Source organism: Thamnophis sirtalis, unplaced genomic scaffold (genome assembly GCF_051295495.1).
Source record: "Thamnophis sirtalis isolate CommonGarterSnake01/CBP01778 unplaced genomic scaffold, rThaSir2_p1.2 scaffold_12, whole genome shotgun sequence".
Classification (NCBI taxonomy): domain Eukaryota; kingdom Metazoa; phylum Chordata; class Lepidosauria; order Squamata; family Natricidae; genus Thamnophis; species Thamnophis sirtalis.
The window spans coordinates 847,036-869,703 of NW_028261392.1; the positions used below are offsets into that span (position 1 = coordinate 847,036).

A 22,668-nucleotide genomic window follows, 5' to 3' on the forward strand; every position below is an offset into this window, starting at 1 on the left:
GAGCCTTGAGGGCATGAGTGACCTTGGCAAACTCCGTGTTGCAGCTACATGGCAGGAAATATAATTCCCAGCCGTTTCCACACTTGGAGGCAAGAAGGAAGAGTCAAAAACACCGTTTTAATTAGCCCCCAAATAGGAGGCCCTTGTGTTCCGGGGGAATGGAATGTGTTGTGTCCCACATCTTTACCTGGCACACAAAGGCTGGGACGTTGTGTACTTTCCACAGAGGTTCCCCAAAACAGGCAGCCGTGGGTGGGAAGGAGGAGAGGAGTGGTGGGAATTGGGGATTTCTTCCATTCAGAGGTGGAGTTTGCTTTAAGAACACCACCGAGAACCGCCCTGCTGGAGGTTTTATTGGTCTCCCTCCTGAGTCTCGAAAAACAAGGATTTCTTTTTTTGGAAAAAATAATAATAATAATATTCCCAGCAAATAATGACCACTGTATTGCAGTTAGCAAATTAGTAAACCTTGCAAAGGGCTAAAAGGAAAAGGATCCGCGTGAGAAGATGTGTGAAATTTGACGTATGACTAAACGGAATATTTAGAGCAGTGTTTCTCAACCTTGGCGACTTTAAGTCCTGTGGACTTCAACTCCCAGAATCCCCCAGCCAGCATAGCTGGCTGGGGGATTCTGGGAGTTGAAGTCCACAGGACTTAAAGTCGCCAAGGTTGAGAAACACTGATTTAGAGAATGGAATGGAATTTGTTCCCTTGGTGCAAAAGAGGCCGGGCTAGAACTGGGATGGTGAGCCTATAGCACACCTGCCACAGGTGGCATTCACAGCCCTCAGCTCCACCGTGTATGCGCCTGTGCCTCTCACCAGCCAGCTGGTTTTCGGGTCTCTGCGGTGCATGTGGAAGATGCGAGGGGCCGTGGGCGCACACACAGAGGGCAGGGTGCATTGCGTGATGGGTGTGGGCAAACGTCCCAAGGACAAAAATTTTAGCCGTCATCGGACTAGAAGACCCTCAACGTCGCCCCCCAACTCCGTTACTCTGTTCTCTCTGTGATGAATGAAAAGCTTTTAACTATGTGAGTGAAGCTGTTTGTTATGAGAAACTCTTTTCTCCCCCATTTTGTGTTCATGACGAAGACGGTGACTAACAAGGGAGGCGTTGAGGAAGCAGAAACAAAGATCGGAATGATTCAAGTAGGACTTTCACCGAGGACTTTCACTGAGAAAGAACATGTCTGTGGAAATCCACCCAATATTATATATTTGTGTGAAGTGCTGATGGATGAGCTCTGGGCCTCTTTGCGTTTTCCGTCTGTGTCCCTACTTGAATAGCTAGAAAACGCCGTGCTTGGTAGGGAGGACTCAGGGCAGATTTCATCTGAGCATTTCTACAAGTATGAAGTCCAGCCCATCCATGAAATAGACACTTTTCTCCAATCTAGAAATGGACTGGAAGTCTAAGGGAAAGTTAATTTTGGAGAAGGAGGTGGTGGAGAAGGAAATCATCCTTGGTGTTCTCTGAACTTGATTTGTCTCCTTGCAGACGTTTCGTTACCCAGCTAGGTAACACCATCAGTGTTAGAAGAGAATGGAGAGGAGGAAGAGGAGGTTGAAGTCATCCTTGGGGCTCCCTAAGTTCGGTTGTTTTCTTGCAGGTGATTCACGTAACATCATCAGTGCTAGTTAGTGCTAGTACTAGTTGGATTTCTTTCTTTTTTTTCCATTCAAGGTTTTTTATTTTTTAATACAAATTATACATTTTATAGGAACAAAGAGTTGCTCGAGTCTTTTCCTTTACATCCTCTCGATTCCATAGTCCTTTTTACATCATAGTTTTGTTTCCACTTTCAGCCAAAATATTCTCTTCCATTATTTTTCTTCTTTATACATAAACAATATCTTCAATTTCCCCTACAAAGTTACATCAAATCTTCATTTCTTATTTTCTCCATTGGTCTATTTGGCTATAAACAGCATACATCCTCTTATTCGATTTAAGCATAAAGAACATTTCTAGTACTAGTTGGATCTCTTAGTGTTATTTCCTTGAAAACATAAATTGCAAGCACCTCAGGCTCTCATCTTAAACCAGAAATACTTTTATTATTGAAAATTATCTTCAATCAAGGAGTTAAGTCACCCAGCAATAGCTAAACCGAATGTACATAAAAATGTAGCATTTTTAATTGAGTGCGGAAAAGTGCATCTAATGGTAGAATCCCCCTTTTGTGCAATTAGAAGGGCATTGAGGTAGCACACGGGCACAGAAAATCGTTATGTGGACATTGGCACGTTGTAACCGCTTGAGTGGAAAGCCAAAATCACAGGGAAAAAAGGATTTTTGGGAGGCTGAGAGCTACGGGCATACTAACCGGTCTCTGTTTCTCAGCGGCTGGGTTTTAATCACTTACGAGGCTGAAGCCCAGTTCTTGAGTTTGTAGCCCAATGTCTCATTCAACCAGCTTATAATTCTTTGGGTTGTGCAAAGCAACTGAATTACTTCATTAACTTTACTTCGGTTAACCACGAATGAGTGTGTTGGGCGAACAAAGCCATTGAAGTTGAAATGCCATTGCTGGTAAACAGATGCTGAATCATCACAAGAGGGGGAGTAACCAAGATTTTGGTTACTCAAATTTTAGGTAGCTTTCTTTCTCTCTCTCCCTTCCTTTCTCTCTCTCTTTCTTTTTCTTCTTTCTCTTTTTCCCTCTCTTTTTCTCTCTTTCTCTTCTCTCTCTCCCTCCCTCCCTCCCCCCTCTTCCTTCCTTCCTTCCTTCCTTCCTTCCTTCCTTCCTTCCTTCCTTCCTTCCTTCCTTCCTTCTTTCCTCAAACCTTGGAGTGTATGAATTTTAACTCCCCTTGAAATTATTTGTCTCCCCTCTTTATCATGACTTTTGATAGCACCAAGCTTTGGACTCTGTCGTTGTTTGCCCAGAGATTATCATTGAGAGTCCAAGGCAAAATGTAAACGAGACATTTCTTAAAAGACAGGAAATTGGGAAATTGGGGTTGTTGAAACTGGGATGGAGCAGAAAAGTAACAGAAAGGAAGGATCAGAAGAGATGGTGGCCTAAGAAATAATTGAAGACGCTGCTTACCATTGAGGTAAACTCCACAAAAATGCACACTTGCGAATAAAACATGGATATGCCTATACCACCAGCTAGGATTCAAGGGTAATTCTAGATTCCAGAATAACGAATAGAAAGGACTCAGCTCTAAAGCTGCACATGGGATGATCCTGCACTAAGGAATGGAAGCAGAGGTCCGTGGAGTTCAGATTCAGAATGGGAAAAGGTGCTACAGATCCAACGTTGGTCTGTTCCCAAAACACCTTTTTTTTGGTCAAGTTGTCCACTTCTGAAGAAAGAAGGAAGACACCCGAAGTCAATTCCCAACATCCCCTTCCTGGGTCAAGATGTGGTGATTAGGAGGGCTGCTCACTCCTGAACAAACCGGATTCTCCAGACAGTCTTATTCTCTTGGACTTTTGAGACATTTCTCTTGAGGCAAACGGATATATAAATTTGATACATAAATAAATACATATACATTTCTTTATGTCTATGGAGATTCTCAATCATTCGGGTCATGGTTGTCCCAAAGGTGCTTTTTCCCCCCAAAAGACAACTGGACTTTCTTGGGAGTGAAACATTTTCAAAGGAAAAAAACCCAAGAAAATCCAATTGTCTTTTGGAATAAAATCACCCTTGAAGGCCTCAGGGCTTCGGGTTCATTGTGGTCTTCTGAATTGGAAGTGTAATTTCTGCACTATTGAGATTGTCCTCCCACCTGGATGACAGATTCTAGAAAGGAATAAAAGGGGAACATTTTGATAGTCAAGATTTACGGGCCGCTCGTAAGCTTTTCAGCATATGTAGGGTGAATGGGTGCAGTTCTCCAGAGATTTCACTCAAGGTCTCAACGCCAACCAGCTTATCGGTGCGCTGATGTTCTTTCTTATGAACTGGTGTTCGCCTTCTTCAGAAGGAGATTTGCATGGAAACCAAAGGGCTTATTATCATAAAGAAGTTATGCTGTGTTCAGAGAAAACCTCTTAGTCCTTGGCATAAGGAACCTGTTCATATTTTAAATCTTCCCGCTGTTTTCCCTTTGATTCCATCTCATTTTTATTATGTTCTGCTGTTGATTTTGGGTTCATTATTTCTTGTGCCTAGGCAAGCATAAAAGCAGCGTTATGTACTCAAGCCACAATGAGATTACATGTTTTTGGAATGAATGGGAATGATGGAAAGCTGGAAAAAAGAAAACCAGGCCAAGTTTTGGAGGGCTTTTATGCTTCTTAAAAGTTCTTTTTCACTTGCTGGGGGAAAAAAAAACATTGTAGGCTATCTGGGCCCTGCAACCGATGCTGATTTTCAGTCGTTGTGCAGTGGAGAGTAAACTTCACACTGAAACTAGGACGGTTGTAGCTGGAATGACAATTAATGTGCACTGAGCATAATCCCAGTTGGAAGCTGGGCTTTGAATGGAGTTGAGCCCCCTGGCTCTTTCTCTCTCCTGGCCCCCTTTTCCTGGTTTGGCCCTAGATGTTGGCTCTGGACGGTGGTGGCTTCCGTTTTAATTAGCTTGCCAAGCAAAAGTTTGGTCTTTGTGCCCTTTGTTGGAGGATCCAAAGGTTGTTCTTGTTTTTCTCCCCCAATGAAGCCTTTTGGGGGGCTGCAGCATCCTGCATTTTCATCCCGAGATGTTGGAGGCCAGCTGTCCGTTTTAAGGGAAGATTTAATCTGAGGGGGGCCACAAAAGGACAGGGAGACCCATAAGAATGGAGAACATTTATCTGCAGAGTTGCTAGAAAAACCCTTTTGCAAAGTGGCAGAGCAAGCAAGCATGTTAATCACGTTTTGAGGGCTGAAAAATTGAGGAGGGATGGTAGGTGCTAAATCTTGTCTCCAACCATTATGCGAGGCTTCCAGTGCTGGCTTTGGAAACGGAGTTTAAGAACAACGGGGGCCTTTCTAAGCGCAGAGCGTGGCCAGCCACACAAATGTGCCCCTTTAGCACTCTTTGGAAATGTTGTGTCAGGCCACTAACAGGCACAACGTGAGAGGAAAACTCCCAATGGATGTTTTAAAATTAATATCTGTTACGGCCCGCTTGATTTCTGTGCCACGTTTCAATGGCATCAGCAAACATTTGGATCCTTCCATGCATTTGGCCCAGGGGCCTCAGGTGTGGGGAAGAATGGCAGCAGACTTCACTCTTGGCCGTACTTTTCCATGAGTGTCTGCAATTGGTCCACTCACCTGGACACACCTGGAAGGTAGGTCTCCCAACACCCCCTTTCCATCCCTCCTCACAGGCCGAGGATTGCTTGGAAGAGGGGCTTTTGAGGAGAACTTCAGGGAAGGCTCCGCGGGGTATAAAACTTCTCAGGACTCTTGACAACGCACCCACGAAATCATAAGGGTTCACACCTGTCGTTTGGCCAACCTACTGATATAAAGTCCCAGAGGTGCTTTTTTCAAGAGGCAGCTGGATTTTCTGCTCTCCATGGACATCTACTAATAGGAGGTGTGCAGAGATACTTACAAAATGCTCCAGGAGCCAAAACTGGAACTGTTGATTGTGTTGCTGTGGCTTAAGTCTGATCCAATCTAATTTGTTGTCTCTTGAGTTAGTATGGAAGATTAGCACAGGAAAATACACAGCTTTCTTCTTATTATTTTTTTTTCCAGAGAAATGTTTGCAGGCAACCTGTAATCTCCTGGGAGGAGAATGTTATGATCCTCAGTGCAGAGACGTTCAAATGTGTTGAGCATTGTTCTTCCACTGTTTCACTTCCACTGAAACTGGGGCAAAGGGCTGCCTATCTTGGAAAACCTCGTGTAAAACACAGGATCCAAGTGTGTCCAGAGGTGGAATTTCAGGAAGTGGTGAATGAAAAACAAGCAAACGATGTCCCACTTGTAATTAAGCAGTGATACTATTTAGCATATTGCCATTGGGATGTTAGGCCGGGATCCTTACGACATATTAGCCTGGTAACTGTGAAATTCTTAATCAGTTTGGTAGATCACGGGATTTCTGGAATGCATGCAAGAGAGACCCTTATGGGGAGGGAAGATGTTCCTGTATCCCTGAGAATCATGTTCAATTATGCTGCAAATGTTCCACAGATCAATCCTGGAAAGGAAAAGCCATTTATAGAATAGAAGAGAGGAAATAGCAAGCAGAGGAATGAGGAAGGGGACGATGGAGCAGATCTTAGGAACAGGTGGGGAAGATGGAGGGGAGGTGCAGTGTGTACAGGTTTGGCTAATAAGAGCTTTAAAAATCCAGATAAGGCCTGAAGTGAGAAGCAAAATGAGCAGATTCAAGGGTAACAGAATAGCAGAATTGGAAGGGACCTTGGAGGTCTTCTAGTCCAGCCCCCCCTGCTCAGGCAGGAAACCGTACACCATTTCTGACAAATGACTGTCCAGTCTCTTCTTGAAAGCCTCCAGTGATGGATCACCCACAACTTCTGGAGGCAACTTCTGCCCCACTGATTGTTGATTGTTCTAAAAAAGCAGTCAAAAGATTTCTTGGACACCAGTAGCTAGCGATAAAGAAAAATCGTGAAAAATCATTTGGAGTGAACCTCACCTACATACTGATCTTTATCCTGTGGCATGATTGGACTGTCCTGGAAAATAACTGCCTATGTGGTTCCTAAGAATCAACATGGACATGATAGCAATAGCAGTTAGACTTATATACCGCTTCCTAGGGCTTTCAGCCCTCTCTAAGCGGTTTACAGAGTCAGCCTATCGCCCCCAACAACAATCCGGGTCCTCATTTCACCCACCTCGGAAGGATGAAAGGCTGAGTCAACCTTGAGCCGGTGAGACTTGAACAGCCGAACTGCAAAACTGCAGTCAGCTGAAGTAGCCTGCAGTGCTGCATTTAACCACTGCGCCACCTCGGCTCTTATGATGATACATAATTGGTCAATGTTCTTATGTTGCTACACAATCAATGCTACTGTATAATCTGATTTAATGTATCTCAATGGCTCAAGAACCTGATTATCTTTTTCTTAAAATATCTTTCCTGCAGATGATTTAAGAAGGGAAACGGGTTTCCTCGAAGAGTTGGTGGTTGGAAGTGGCGATACAGTTGAACTTCAGTGCAATACTCCGGACTCACCTGTATCTCTCCTCTGGTATAAAGACGGCGTTGGGATTTCGCCTACCAACCGGACTCACATTGGTCCAAAACTGTTGAGGATTATAAGTGTGTCCTACAATGATTCAGGCCGATACAGCTGCAAGAAGAGGCATTCGGTGGAAATGCTCAGGAACTTCACGGTCCGAGTTACAGGTGAGTCAGTAGCAATGAAGGAGAATATTTGCAACTCAAGGTTGAAATGAGGGCCCCCTGGTGCTCTCTGAGCTTGGTGGTTTTCTTGCAGATGTTTTATGACCCAACTAGGGAACATTGTCAATGTTAGAAGAGTGGGGAGGAAGGGAGGAGGAGGAAGGATGGACTGTGGGGTCCTTGGTGCTCTCTGCGCTTGGTGGTTTTCTTGCAGATGTTTTATGACTCAAACTAATTAACATCATAACTAGCTAGCAACATCAGCATTGATGATGTTACCTAGTTTGGGTCATGAAACATCTGCAAGAAATCCACCCTCAGGTGAGTCACTCATGTCAGTCTAATGTCTCTTTAGTTGTGCCATTGGAGGGCCACCAATGTTTGAATTCAAACTCAGGTCTTAGTCAACGTTTGCCTTCAATAAGGGATCCCCGGTGACTCTTAGAATGGCTCTCCATATCCGGAGCCAGAGGAGGACCATTCAATCGGGTCTTTGATGGTCTTTCAATGGAACATTTGGATCCCCCTCCTCTTCCAACTTGCTATTGAGGCAACCTGTCTTTCCCTGCCAGGGTGGTCTATATGAAAGACCCCTCAGTCTTTCTAGCTAATTAACATTTCACATGTCCCGTGGCCGGAGTGCCTGCCTTCATCCTGGCAAGATTCAGGACTCTGCCATCTACGTTTAGGAGAGGAGACACAATAACATCTGAATACAGGATCCGTTGTGGCTGTGCCAGCTGGAGATATGGAGCCTGTTATGCCTCTTCTGTTGTGATGCCCTTTTTTCTGTTGCTTCACACACAGATTTAATAGCCTCCTCAATGCTAAATTATCCTGGCAGGTTTGATGAAGGGAAAGTTTGCCTCTTATTGACGGATTTGACTGGAGAAAAATGCACAATTGGTATTGCTTTACAGGGAGAAGGCTTCCAAGTCGTTAAATATTTACACTTGTTCAATCCGGCTGCATCACAGTTCAGATTAACCAGTTCCCTTCCCTCTTTGTGAATCTTAATCCTTCCATTGTTTCACTTTGTGTATGGCGCTTCTTGCTGCTAAGTCTGGGTTCCTTTTGACAGCCAGGTTTTGACAGTAAATAGAGGTTATTGCCGTTCCTTATGTTCGCACAAGTCTCTTGATCCTACTTAAAGGCTTGTTTTGGAAGAGTTTTACCCCAGCGATGTGAGTTGGTACTTTGGTCAAATTCTGCTTTGATCGAAAGGATTAATATACAGATTTCTTGCACGCTCTCGGATAAAGTCGGTTTTTTTTCTTTGGGTGACAGTAGAATGCACTTCTTTTTATTGATTGAATGCTTTTTAGGAAGTAAAGGAGCAAAGACAAAGAAATGGGCAGGATTGGAATGGAATTACATCGATTTCATTTTCGTTTGTATTTATTGATTAGATTTTTAACCAACGTCTCCTCCAAGAATTCAAAATAGTAGCCTTTCCTTCCTCCTCATTTCTCTTTGGGAGATGGGCTGGGTTTGAGGAAGGATGGCCTCTGGTGAGCTTCAAGGCTGGGGGCGTGATTTGGGTGGGGTCTCCCCTCTGTTAGCCCAACAAACGCACCCTGTACCACATGGGTTAATGGGGTAATTCTCCTTTGCATCTGTAATATTTCAGCATATTAAAAAGCAGCATCCAGGAGCCACTTTTGGAAATGAGAGCATACTCTGCGCCCGGAGTTTCACATTATGCACCCTTGAATTCTAAGCTGAAATGAGTTAAATTTAAACTTACGTTCATGCAGGTCGTGGAATGCACTCCCTGCCATGGAAGGAGGGCAAAAGGGATTCAGGGTAGTTAATAGCAGTTAGACTTATATACCGCTTCCTAGGGCTTTCAGCCCTCTCTAAGCGGTTTACAGAGTCAGCATATCGCCCCCAACAACAATCCGGGTCCTCATTTCACCCACCTCGGAAGGATGGAAGGCTGAGTCAACCCTGAGCCGGTGAGATTTGAACCGCTGAACTGCAGATAACAGTCAGCTGGAGTGGCCGGCAGTACAGCACTCTAACCACTGCGCCACCTCGGCTCTTGTTGTGTGAACATGTCATTGGAATCCTCTTGTTTTATTCCCATTGCAACCCAGCAGGGATCATAAAGATATCCCACATGAGCACAGGCAAACCAAACATTCTCCAAGATACCCTATATTTGTACATACAAACCGGTTATTTTGTTAACCTAATTTTAAGACTGTAGAGTTCATGATATTTCAAGCATTCTTTCATTTGTTTACCAGGGCAAGGCATTTTAATACGTTGTTCTGGAGGTCATGTAAATAATTATAGGGTAGTTTATTAATTTTATTAACTTGTCCATAACCTGATGCAAATAGCTTGAATAAGAAAAGTTTGAGTCTAATTGCCAAGAAACAGTGTGAATCAAACTCTTTTTTTTTTAAATTCTGCACATTTTTAAAAAGCTTCTTCAAAATCTACATGATGCAAAGTAAGATAAGAAAGTCATGTTACCCTCCCCAAAAGTATTTACCTGGTATTTTAAGTAGATGACCCCATAATGAAAACTCTTCATCATGGTAAGAGGGTCAACATTATATATTTCTATTAGTGTTTCTGTTTACAACTTATATTATTGGGCCAGTATTGAGACTGATCACCAACCCAGCAAATTCTCCCGTGCGTCTTAGGAATTCAGTCTGATTAGATTAAAACTTGAGTTCTGAACTTCTTTATTCCATGAGCTCATTTTTCTCTGAACTGATTGAAAATACTCCTGTGAAATAAAAGGAGGGTATTTCACACTGTCAATTCCCCCAGAAGCTAAATTCAGTCTAATCAGATTTTTTTCTTTCCTCAAACACTTAGAAGGTACCTGGCTCATCGGAATACTTCTTCTTCCTTCAATTGCATTAAAATGGAATAAAGTCATGCTGCAGGCTTTCCTGCCTAAGCAGGGGGTTGGACTAGAAGACCTCCAAGGTCCCTTCCAACTCTGTTATTCTGTTCTATTCAAATTTAACAGCTGGGAATGAGTCCTTAAGGATTTGCATTCCAAGTGAAAACAAAAAGCTGAAAAAAGAAACAAAACTTTTAATATACATAACTAAGAAAACCATTGCTACCATCCAGTGACATGAATCGGAATAGACTCCAAATGATAAAATATCGAGGTAGTACATGGACTTTAAAGGGAGAATAACTAAGCCTCGTAGTTCAAAACAAACCCTTCCTGCATTCTTTCATAGATGTGAGGTTGTTTAATTTCCCTTTCTCTTACATCTTCTTATCCTTCAGAAAATGGCACGGCATCTTGAATGTAAGGTTTATGAATTGAGGTAGGCCAAAGTTAAGCCCAAGTTAAGCCATGTTTCTCTGCATTAAACCGCATTGGGCGGGCGACCGGAGGGCGGTTGAAGGGAACGGGGCTCCTCTGTTTATGAACGAAGAGGCAGAAAGGATGAACAGGCACAGATACACTTCAGTTCCTTATTGAGACGAACGACTGGGCCCCCGCATTGCATGTTCAGGCCAAGAGGGATTGGAAGCGGAGCAACCGGTAGCTTAATAGATTTGGTAAATGGTGCGAGACAAACCGGGAGCCAAATCCCATTGTTGCCGCTGAAGGGAGAAGATTTATACAATCTGAAGAGAAACCAAACTCGGAGTGGGAAGCAGAAATATGTGTCTCTATTTGCAACCCCACCATTTCTTCAGAGCCCAAAGTCCCTTCAGCCCCGTCGCTTAAAGGAGGAGGGAGAGGCAGCATCCGGAGGGCTGAAGTCTCCGCAGGGGACTCGCAGCCCTCAACAGCCTTGAGGTCAGGACTGCAGCCTCAACCTTGACTCGTGTCAAAGCCCAACTTGATTGTTGCAGGCAGCCAAACCACCTTTGTGGACACATCTAAGGATCCTCCTTAGGCATCTCACATGTAGGCTCCAAGATGCCCCCCACCCACCTTGCTTATTCAGGAAACAGGTTTTCTGCTGGGTCTGGCTGGATGTAAGGCAGCCCTGTAGTAGCGGAGGTGAGGTTTTATGGTAGATCACCCAAGTTTACCTTCAGCCAGCCAACGTTGGGGCTGGGCTGGGATTGGTGCTTCAGAATCACAGAGCTGGAAGGGGCCTCGGAGGTCTTCTAGTCCAACCCCTGCTCAAGCAGGAAACCCCATACCACCTCAGGCAAATGTTTCCTTTCTAAACATTTAAAACGTCTTGCAGAAGGTCAGAAGGAAATGAAGGAGGACATTTGCAAACAGGCTGCTTCCCCTTGGCCTGAGCATTGCCCTCCGAGACGGAGTGAGGAAGGTTGGCTTCCCTGGAGAATCCCTCAATTTGCCACTGGTACCAACAGCTCTACATTTGCATAATCTGCTTTTAATGAATCTCCTTGGCTTCGTTAAATAGGTCGGTATAAATGATTGTGGATCCTTGAAAAGTCATAGGTGAACAAGCAGCTTTGGGACTGTAAATAAAAGCTCCCACCCACCCATTTCATTGAAGAGGCTGCTTCAAAGCAGGGTTGGACATGGAAACATACAATCATATCCCCCCCACCCCCAAAATCATGTTTTACTGATGCATCCTGTATCTCACGTAATGTTTGAAGGATCAAATTAATATTTAACACACAGTAGTTGTTTAATGTGGAGTTAAAGGACCCTCTTGGTTTAATTTTCAACTTTTAAAACTCCTCCATCTGAGTCCCTAGGGGCATTTAAAAGGGGGGGGGACAAATAGATAATCCATTTCCTTGGGTGTATCCTGTCTCAGAACACCCATTGTCCATCCATCTCTAATCTCCAGGAAAGAAAGAGTGATAGCAATAGCAGTAGACTTATATACCGCTTCATAGGCCTTTCAGGCCTCTCTAAGCGGTTTACAGAGAGTCAGCATATTGCCCCCAACAACAATCTGGGTCCTCATTTTACCCACCTCGGAAGGATGGAAGGCTGAGTCAACCCTGAGCCGGTGAGATTTGAACTGCTGACCTGCTGATCTAGCAGTAGCCTGCAGTGCTGCATTTAACCACTGCGCCACCTTGGCGAGCAGGTCAATAATGGGGTTATTTTAGGAGTCACAACTGCCCAACTGATGTCCCACCACTCTTTTACAACCCTGCGCAACGTACACCTGGAAAAAAAAACCCCATCATCTACATTTTGATGCCTTGCATGGTGTTTCCCAGCTGGGATGACTTCTACTCATGCGGACTTTACTTCCCAGAATTCCACACTTGGGATGGCCAGTGCTGAGAACTCTGGGAGTTGAAGTCCAGCCAGCGAGAACTTCCACCAGTTGGGAACCCTTGCGCATATACCTAGACAACCTGGTTCATAAATTAATCCTGCCCACCCAGGACGAGGGGGTTTCCCGTGGGGACTTATGGCCCTTTGGGTTAAAGGCTTCTTTGGTCCTAACTCATGGGTTCACACATCCGTCAGCAGAAACCTCAGGGAAGTCTGCCTTCCCTCTTCTTTCCACATTGCTCCGTGCCAAAACTACATTGAGTCGCTCATGATTTGCCTGACTCCAGCAAAAGTAAAACAGGAATGGGAAAATAGGCACCAGGGACAGAACAAAGACGCTGAAGCCGAGTGGGACAATCCCAGGATCTTAGAGGTGAGAGATAGCAGGGTGGCCTCCCATAAGATGTACTCAGGTCTTGATTTAATCACTTTATCAGCTCCGTGGGGGGAGGGCTCTTTGTTTTCACAGATTTCTCCATCTTCTTGAGAAATTCTCTCAGCGGAGAGAATGAGTGATGTCCCAAAATCTACTGAATTTTGTTTTTTTTCCAAATCTTTAGGGCAGCCATATTCAGAATAACAGAATAAGAGCTTGAAGGGACCTTGGAGGTCTTCTAGTCCAACCCCCTGTTCAAGCAGGAGATCCATTTTCAGACAAATGGTTGTCCGGTTTCTCCTTAAAAGCCTCCGTTGAAGGAGGACTCGCCAGTTCTGGAGGCCAACCGTTTCACTGATTAATTATTCCAACTGTTGAGAAATTTCTCTTTTGCTCTAGCTTGGCTCTCTCTTTAATGATCTTCCACCCGTTAGTCGCTTAATTAAAATTCTTTTGTCTTACGCCAACTGCCACTGTAACTCTTCCAAAGCACATCGCAGCAAAATTGTACCGTCATTCAAAAGGAGCCACAGGAAGGACTGATGAGAAGGTTCACAGGTCTGGGTTCTGGAACCACCGGAGGCTCCTCTCTTTCCTCTTGAAACATGATCTCTGCGGAGAGTAAACCTCTCTGGTGCATTACAAATCAAACATTACACTACATGGGGAAAACAAAAGGAGGAAACGTATAGTCCCAGGCAAAAGAACAGAATATTAAAAGCTGCCCTGTCTAGGTTAACAAATCTCCTTTTTTGGTAGCATCAGGGTCCAAAGCTGGGAGTTCCCCAGGAACTTTAAGTACATCTTAATGAATCTTCAGTTGCTTCAGCGTCTAAATTACTCCTTTCAAACCGAAGAAAATAATGCTTAATTAAAAAATGCTCCGTGGAAGCCTTTCTAGGGTGTATGACCTAATGCAACTGTGATCGTGCAGAGAGGAGAGAGAGAGAGAAAAGAAACTCTATATAATATATTGCTGACACGCCTTTCCTAGGAACGCTGAGGTTTCTTAATAAAGATTTCCAAAGCCTCCGTAAGCAAACAGGCTCACAGGTTCTCCAAAGGCAGAAAAAAGAGCTTCAGATTGAAATCAGCCCAGAGGGTTGGATGGAGCATCCTGGATTTCCATTTGCAGGGAATTCTAATGCTTTTTCTTCATGAAAAGAATGTTTGTGCTGAACGCGGACAAAAAAAACCCCTCCACCCTATTTAAAAACGACTTTAGCTTATTCCACATTTGGAAAGCCAAATCACTACAATATGCTAACCAAAAGGAAAGTATCTCAATGAACAACTTGGGAGTTAGAATGCTTATAACAGTGTTTCTCAAGCTTGGCGACTTTAAGTCCTGTGGACCTCAACTCCCAGAATTCCCCAGCCAGCATAGCTGGCTGGGGAATTCTGGGAGTTGAAGTCCACAGGACTTAAAGCCGCCAAGCTTGAGAAACACTGGCTTATAATTTTGACGTAATTTTGCCGTGCCTCATTTGATTCTGTTCTTTTGTAGGTTGGTCTTCTAAGCTGGGAGAGGCAGGTGGGGGTCTCCCATTGTGCAGCAAAAGAGGATTTTTAGGGGAATCAAAAAATAAAAATGAAATCGGTGTGGAAAGAACGTGGTGGGCTGATTTGAACCCCGAATGGAAGCATTTCTGTCTAATCTTGCTTCAGAAGCAAAGGGGCCCTCTAAGACACAGGCCAGGGAAGGCCAGAACATAAAATATAGGGTTGGAATTGACCTTGGAGGTCTTCTAATCCAGTGGTTCTTAACCTGGGTGATATTGCCCCCCCCCGGGGGCAATTTCATTTTTCAGGGGGGGAGGGCGATGAAACGAAAAGGGGCAACGCGGGGGCGAAGGAACGGAAGGGGGGGCGATATGGGGGCGATGGAGCGAGAAGTTTTGGGGGACACTTTTTTCGTACAGTGAACCGCTGTATATCTGTCGTACGAAAACATCAGATCGCTCGATATTAGTGGATTGAACTGTGTTTTAAAATGTTCCTCCAGCTAGCTTCAGTACAGAACACCGTATGTATGTGAATATGCATCGCTCATCTTCATGCGCGTTGCGCAGCGGCCTCTATCACTTCACCCATACAGTGGTGCGCCATTGGCCAGAATGGGCAGTGATGGAGGGACGAGCGCTTCTTTCGAAACATCGCCCTGTGATGTCAGCTGTAAAGTCAACATAACTGTTGAAACTAGGTTTATCGACGTCCACACGTGTTTTATAGGGTTCCAGTGTGTCGAAAATTTAATTTGCAGTTAGTGCCCTTCATTTCGAAGACCTCTCAACATGGCCCAGAAGAGGAAGTGTCGCCAATATTCGACGGAATACCTAAAATTGGGATTCATTCCATCTCCTTCCAACGTAAGAGCCGAGGTGGCGCAGTGGTTAGGGTGCAGTACTGCAGGCCACTTCAGCTGACTGCTATCTGCAGTTCAGCGGTTCTAATCTCACCGGCTCAAGGTTGACTCAGCCTTCCATCCTTCCGAGGTGGGTGAAATGAGGACCCAGACTGTGGGGGTGATATGCTGACTCTGTAAACCGCTTAGAGAGGGCTGAAAGCCCTATGAAGTGGTATATAAGTCTAACTGCTATTGCTATTGCTATTGCTATTGCTATTGCTATTGCTATTGCTATTGCTATCTATCTATCTATCTATCTATCTATCTATCTATCTATCTATCTATCTTTATATATATCTCTATCCGTCTGTCTGTCTGTCTGTCTGTCTGTCTGTCTGTCTGTCTATCTATCTATCTATCTATCTATCTATCTATCTATCTATCTATCATCTATCTATCTATCTATCGGATTGTTGGGGGCGATATGCTGACTCTGTAAACCGCTTAGAGAGGGCTGAAAGCCCTATGAAGCGGTATATAAGTCCACTGCTATTGCTATTGCTATAACGTGCAGCTTCCGTTTTGTCTTCTCTGTGAGAAAACATTTTCAAATGAAGCGATGAAGCCTTCCCAACTGAAAGGCCATTTAGGTAAGAATTCATTCGGATAAAGCCGACAAACCGCTATTGTTTTTCCAATCCTTAAAGGCCCAGTTTGAGGGTCGCAGCACTGTTGAGAAGTTCTTTGGGGAAAAGTCACTCAACGCCGACAAGGGGCTCGTTTGTTCCTATGAAGTATCTTTGTTGATAGCAAAATGTGGCAAACCTCACACTATCGGAGAAACACTGATTTTTACCAGCAGTGAAACGGATTGTTGTCACCATGCTGGGGCCCAGCACAAGCACTTTCACGCAGTCGATTCCTTTGAGCAATGACACCGTATCAAAAAGAATGGATGAAACGGCTGCTGAAGAGGAAGAAAGGCTTATGGACACCTTGAAAAGTACAGAATTCGTGATGCAGGCTGATGAGTCAACGATTCGCGAAAATGAAACCTTGTTATTGGCTTATGTCCATTTCATCAACGGAAATGAAGAGATCGGGGAAGATCGGGAGCCGAGGTGGCGCAGTGGTTAGGGTGCAGTACTGCAGGCCACTTCAGCTGACTGTTATCTGCAGTTCAGCGGTTCTAATCTCACCGGCTCAGGGTTGACTCAGCCTTCCATCCTTCCGAGGTGGGTGAAATGAGGACCCAGATTGTTGGGGGCAATATGCTGACTCTGTAAACCGCTTAGAGAGGGCTGAAAGCCCTATGAAGCGGTATATAAGTCTAACTGCTCTTGCTATTGCTAAGTGTTATTTGCTCCAAATTTAGCCACCGACACAAAAGATTCTTCAATATTTAAAAGGGTTGAAGAGTTTTTTTAATGAGAAAAACATCCCTTTGATAAACGTCATGGCATGTGCAACCGACGGAGCTGCACCCATGGTTGGACGATATCGCGGATTTCTTTTTTTTTTTTTTTTTTAATTTTTTTTTTATATATAGTTTTTATTAAACATTATCTTTAAAAAACAGAAAAACACAATACAGCGACATAAATACAACGACATAAACAAGACAAATCATACATAACAATATAAAGTAAAACATACAGATACAGATACCGTTTTAAACATACAACCCCCCTCCCCCCCACGGTGACAGTCATTCACAGCCCAGTTTTTCTTTCTTTCCTCAATTATTAGATCTCTAAGCCACATCTTCTCATTGCAAGATTCAGGGATCTATTACAGTACTTATGTTAACTTTCCCCATTTTAAGTCCCTGCTGTTCTCCTAGTCGCCCACATATACCATAGGTTCCAGCTAAGATAATGTTCTGTTTCTCCTTTGTCCCTCAGCCAACCCGTCATTCTATCCATTTCTGCACATTCGTAGATCTTTTTAATTAATGCGTCTTCCGACGATATCGCGGATTTCAAGCTCATCTAAAATCGGTTGTACCTGGAGTTATGGCTGTCCATGGCCTCGTTCATAGACAGCACCTTGTCTCAAAAAAATTGAGTGGCCGTATGCACGAGTCTATACGTTAACGTCATTAATGCTGTGAATAAAATTAAGTCGAATGCTTTGAATAGCAATAACAATAGCAATAGCAGTTAGACTTATATACCGCTTCATAGGGCTTTCAGCCCTCTCTAAGCGGTTTACAGAGTCAGCATATCGCCCCCAACAACAATCCGGGTCCTCATTTCACCCACCTCGGAAGGATGGAAGGCTGAGTCAACCCTGAGCCGGTGAGATTAGAACCGCTGAACTGCTGAACTAGCAGTCAGCTGAAGTGGCCTGCAGTACTGCACTCTACCCACTGTGCCACCTCGGCTCTACCGAACTTGGAAAAGTTGAACAACCAACTTTTTCACAAGCTTTGTGAAGAAAATGATGAGGGGTTTGAACGTTTCCTTTTGCACACCGAAGTAAGGTGGCTTTCAAAAGGGAAGTGTTTGCGGCCATTCCACGAACTTTTTGACACACTTGACGAATTTCTTGAATCCCTTGATCCAAGTCTAAGCAGTTCCCTTAAACTTCGGCGTCTGGATGTAGCTTATCTCGCTGAAGTTTTTGGCAAGCTGAATGAACGTAAAGCTGCAAGGAGATAAAATCAATTTTCTTAAGGCCAAAGGAGCAATCTGCTCATTTATTTCCAAATTGGGCCTCCTTGCAAGCAATATGAGTCGCCAGGAGCTGTATCAGTTCCCGAGCCTTGGTAATGAACGTCAACTCCAGGCAGAAGATTGGGACGTTTTTTGCTGCCACTTGAAGCAACTAAGAGAAGATACGGAAACCAGATTCTAGGATCTGATAAATCTGGAAGTGCCCACTTGGGTGCTAAATCCTTGCACAACTTCATCCCAAACTGCAAGAGCCACTGACGGATCTGAAATACAACTGTGAAGCCCAATCACATTTTCAGAGTTACGGCTGAGAAGCTTTTGGGGTGAAAATGAGGAAGACTTACCCAATATTGTGGGAGGAAGTTAAGTTGCTTCTTTTAGCCTTTCCTTCCACTTACTTAGTCGAGAGGGGCTCCAGCGCCGTCCAACAGATCCTTTCTAAGTCAAGGAACATGTTGAAGATCACTGAGCGTGGCGATTTAAGAATGAGATGAACAAAAATGGTTCCAGATGACAAGAAATTGGCGTCAGCTCACCAAGCTCAAGGGAGCCATTGATGTTCCTTTTTTTTTGCTTTTTGTATACATACATTTTCTTCGTTAATAATTGTCCCAGCTCTTATCCTTGTATTTGCTTGCATTGGATTTCAGGCTCCAGTTTGAGTTTTCGGCTTCGTTTTCGAATTCTTGTTGTGCTCTGTAAAACATTTTGTGTGTCTCTTTGTATTGTACTTTTTTAGCGTGCACTCCAGTTCGATATTATATTTTCTCGGTTTTATGGTTTAAATTTTTTTTGTTGTGCTCTTTGTGTAAACTTTTTGGATATGTATGTATGTATGTATGTATGTATGTATATATCTATATCTATATCATCTATATCTATATCTATATCATCTATATCTATATCTATATCTATATCTATATCTATATCTATATCTATATCTATATCTATATCTATATCTATATCTATATCTATATCTATATCTATATCTATATCTATATCTATATCATCTATATCTATCTCTCTATCTATCTCTCTATCATCTATCTATCTATCTATCTATCTATCTATCTATCTATCTATCTATCTATTTATCTATCATCTATCTATCTATCTATCTATCTATCTATCTATCTATCTATCTATCTATCTATCTATCTATCTATCTATCTATCTATCTATCTATCTATCTATATCAACCCCCGGTATGCCCAAATATGGGAGGAGGCATACTGCTTCCATTCTCTGTCTATTGGCTCGTCACAAGAGACCATCCAGACAGAAACCCAATATTTTTTTACTGTTGCCTTTGTTACATTTGTGTTGTATTTGTGCTGATAAATATCCCAGTATCCCAGTAAGGGTATGGCTAGCTGATGAGAGCTAAATAGCTTGAAATAGATCTATACTAGTCTCCCTTTATTTATTTATCAGCACAAATAAAAAAAAACACACACACACAAACACACACACAACAAACACACACACACACACATATATGTATATATATATAGATATATATTTTGTATTTGTGCTGATAAATAAATAAAGGGAGACTAGTATAGATCTATTTCAAGCTATTTAGCTCTCATCAGCTAGCCATACCCTTACTGGGATTCGAACCATATTTGGTTATACCAGGGGTTGTGACACTATATATATGTGTGTGTGTGTGTGTGTGTGTGTGTGTGTGTGTGTGTATATGTGTATATGTGTATATGTGTATATGTGTATGTATAATGTATATGTACACGTATATAGATAATTTCTTCAGTTTAAGGCATTAAACTGAAGGCTCTGATTTTTGTTGCTTTCCTTCTGTAAAAAATTTCTTGGTGTCTTTTTAACCATTTTTACAGTGTGCATAAATATATATTTTCCTTTCAGAGTTTTCGTCTTGAAATTCTTAGTTCCTGCATTGCGGTTTGTTCTTACGCCCTTTTTATATTTCTTTTTGCGTCTTAAAATTCACTTGTAATTAAATCATTAAACGTTACTGGTTTTTTTTCGGGCATTTCATTTTCTTGCAATTGAATTTTGTTTTCAGTGGTCATTGCATCTAAGTGTCTTGAATAAATAAGATAATAATGAAATACGTGTATCACGAAGTTTGGGAGTGAAGTGATGAGTGGCATCAGAATTTTTCACACAGTTGAGATATGGGAAAAAGACTTGAAATAAATTATTTGCATCGATAGGCCCTGATGACAATTTTAAAGAAAACAAAAAAATGTGTTTGCATAAATTGAAGAATTATTTCCCTGTGTTGTGATTGAGTGGTTATTTTGGGGGACAGGGGTGATGATAACTTCCTCAATGGCTCAAGGGGGCGATTCTTTCAAAAAGGTTGAGAACCACTGTTCTCGTCTAACTCCTGCTTGAGGACCACCCTGTGCTTTAAATCCATTTTTGGTGACATTTTGTATCTTGGCCATGTCTGGAGACGGGCGATGAGGCCATGAAGAAAATAAAGCTTCATGGAGAAGATCCTTTTTTAATTGAGAAAATATTTGCTGAGGTCCCACGAATTCTATGTTCTGATGATTGCAAAAGTATATTCAGGAACTTATTTTCAGAAACAATTCTCACCTGTTTTTCTTTCCATTTCAAGAGTCCCCATCATCGGGTGATGACGAAGATGATGATGATGATGAAGAAGATGACGACTCTGAAGACAGAGGTAAACTTCATGAAGAGAAGCTTGATAGAGCCAGCGTTGATAAAGGCTCGTCCTGAATCGGATCCTTCCAAGGGGGCATTTTCTGTTTTCCTCTGTTGGGAGTTCCTGTGTGTTAAGACCAAGTCTGTGGGGCTGATTTTCAGCCCCTGGGAGAAAATAGTTGCTCAGAAGGAACATCCAAAGAGAGATTAGAACCACCTTCTTCTCTCCTTCAAGTTCCTTCTTCCTTTGGGAAAAGGATGGATGGATGGATGGAAGGAAGGAAGGAAAGGAGGGAGGGAGGAAGGAGGAGATGGCAGGTGGATGGATAGAAATGAAGGGGAAGGAAGAAGGAAGGAAGATAGATGGCAGGTGGGTGGGTGGATGGATGGAAAGGAGAGAAAGAGGGAGGGAGGAAGAAAGGAAGGGCACAAAGGAGAAGACGAATAGTAAGCAAACAGTTATGAGTTGGTAAGGCCACCACAGTTTACAACAACCCCTCTGGGTCTCTCGATTTGTGTTGCCTTCCATTTTGCAAGACCTGAGTGTCGATAAAGTTGTGAGTCTTTCTTTTTAACAGACCAAATTTTAAAACGACCCCACAGTTTGTAAACAGAGTTTGAATGACTTTTTTTTTTAAAAAACTTTGCCAAATATAAAATAATCCACTTCCAATGTGTAGAAAGGTTTCCCTTCTTTCCTCTCCCCCACCCGTTGCAGGCCTGTGAGTAGCTAATCGGCTGGAGTTTCAGCTTTGAGAAACAGGTGAGCCCCTTGGCTGCACCTGGCAAGCTGCCTGTCCCCCCTCCCTTGGAAGGGGGCTGTTGGAGAAGCCAATATGTCCTGTGATCTACAGGAGGAAATCAACGTGGGGTGTGTGTGTGTGTGTGTGTGTGTGTGTGTGTGTGTGTGTGTGTGAAGGCTTTGGAGCTGGGAAAAGCCGAATAGCCCAGTTAGCCTCTCCTTCCCTTCTCCGGCTTTTCTTTTATTAGCAATAGCAGTAGACTTATATACCGCTTCATAGGCCTTCAGGCCTCTCTAAGCGGTTTACAGAGAGTCAGCATATTGCCCCCAACAATCTGGGTCCTCATTTTACCCACCTCGGAAGGATGGAAGGCTGAGTCAACCCTGAGCCGGTGAGATTTGAACCGCTGACCTGCTGATCTAGCAGTAGCCTGCAGTGCTGCATTTAACCACTGCGCCACCTTGGCTCTTTTCTGCTTCTTATTCATTCCCTTGTCATCAGGGGAAAGGAAGCCATTCATTATGCAACTTCAAGGCATGTGGATTTCAACTCCCAGAATTCCCCAGCCAGCTGGGTGGGGTATTCTGGGAGTTGAAGTCCACATGAACTTAAAAGTGACCAAGGTTGAGAAAAACTGCATTAGGCAAAGAGCTCTTTTAAAAAAAAAAGTTTCATTTTTAAAATATTAGCAGAATGTCGGGCAGCCTTAGTTCTGGACAAAGGTTCATCGCTTAACGATAAGCGTTTGCAAAACTGGAGAGAAAAGGCACCGTCTGTTATTGTGGTCTCTCTTGCACCTGAAAAGACAGATTGGTTTCCCAGTACAAACACCCCTTTAAAGAGTGCAAGCGTAAAATCTCAGAGTAAAAGGCCTTCTAGGGGATGAGTTAAAACAGTGTTTCTCAACCTTGGCCACTTGAAGATGTCCGGACTTCAACTCCTAGAATTCCCCAGCCAGCGAATGCTGGCTGGGGAATTCTGGGAGTTGAAGTCCGGACATCTTCAAGTTGACAAGGTTGAGAAACACTGTCCTAACCACTGCTGGGGAATTCTGGGAGTTGAAGTCCGGACATCTTCAAGTTGCCAAGGTTGAGAAACACTGAGTTAAAACAAGTGAGATGGGGTGCTTTGCAAAATTCAGGCTGCTGTGCAATGACTTGGTACAGCTAGACTGAATGATTGCAGAGTCATATATTACACATGTGTGCAGTTTATTGCATGTACAACATGTAGCAACATGACCTAAAGCTTCAGGCTGAAGGTTGGTGTGGATTAGCAAAAAACCGTGTGCGTAAATCCAGTGATGGCAAGTGCTGACCCAACTATTTGTGGTAATCAAGGAAGCTGTTCTTGCTACATTGGCG

At 43.3% G+C, this 22,668-nt stretch overlaps 1 protein-coding gene across 4 annotated transcripts in view; it reads left to right on the forward strand.

The window, feature by feature from the left end:
• Window positions 1-22,668, forward strand: part of FGFR3 (fibroblast growth factor receptor 3) — a 65,232-nt gene that overhangs the window by 17,852 nt on the left and 24,712 nt on the right. For all 4 annotated transcript variants that reach the window (XM_087726490.1, XM_087726491.1, XM_087726492.1 and 1 more), the window contains exons 2-3: window positions 7,021-7,284; window positions 20,512-20,580. In XM_087726490.1, coding sequence (XP_087582616.1) covers window positions 7,021-7,284; window positions 20,512-20,580 — 333 coding nt within the window. The remainder of the gene's footprint in view (window positions 1-7,020; window positions 7,285-20,511; window positions 20,581-22,668) is intronic.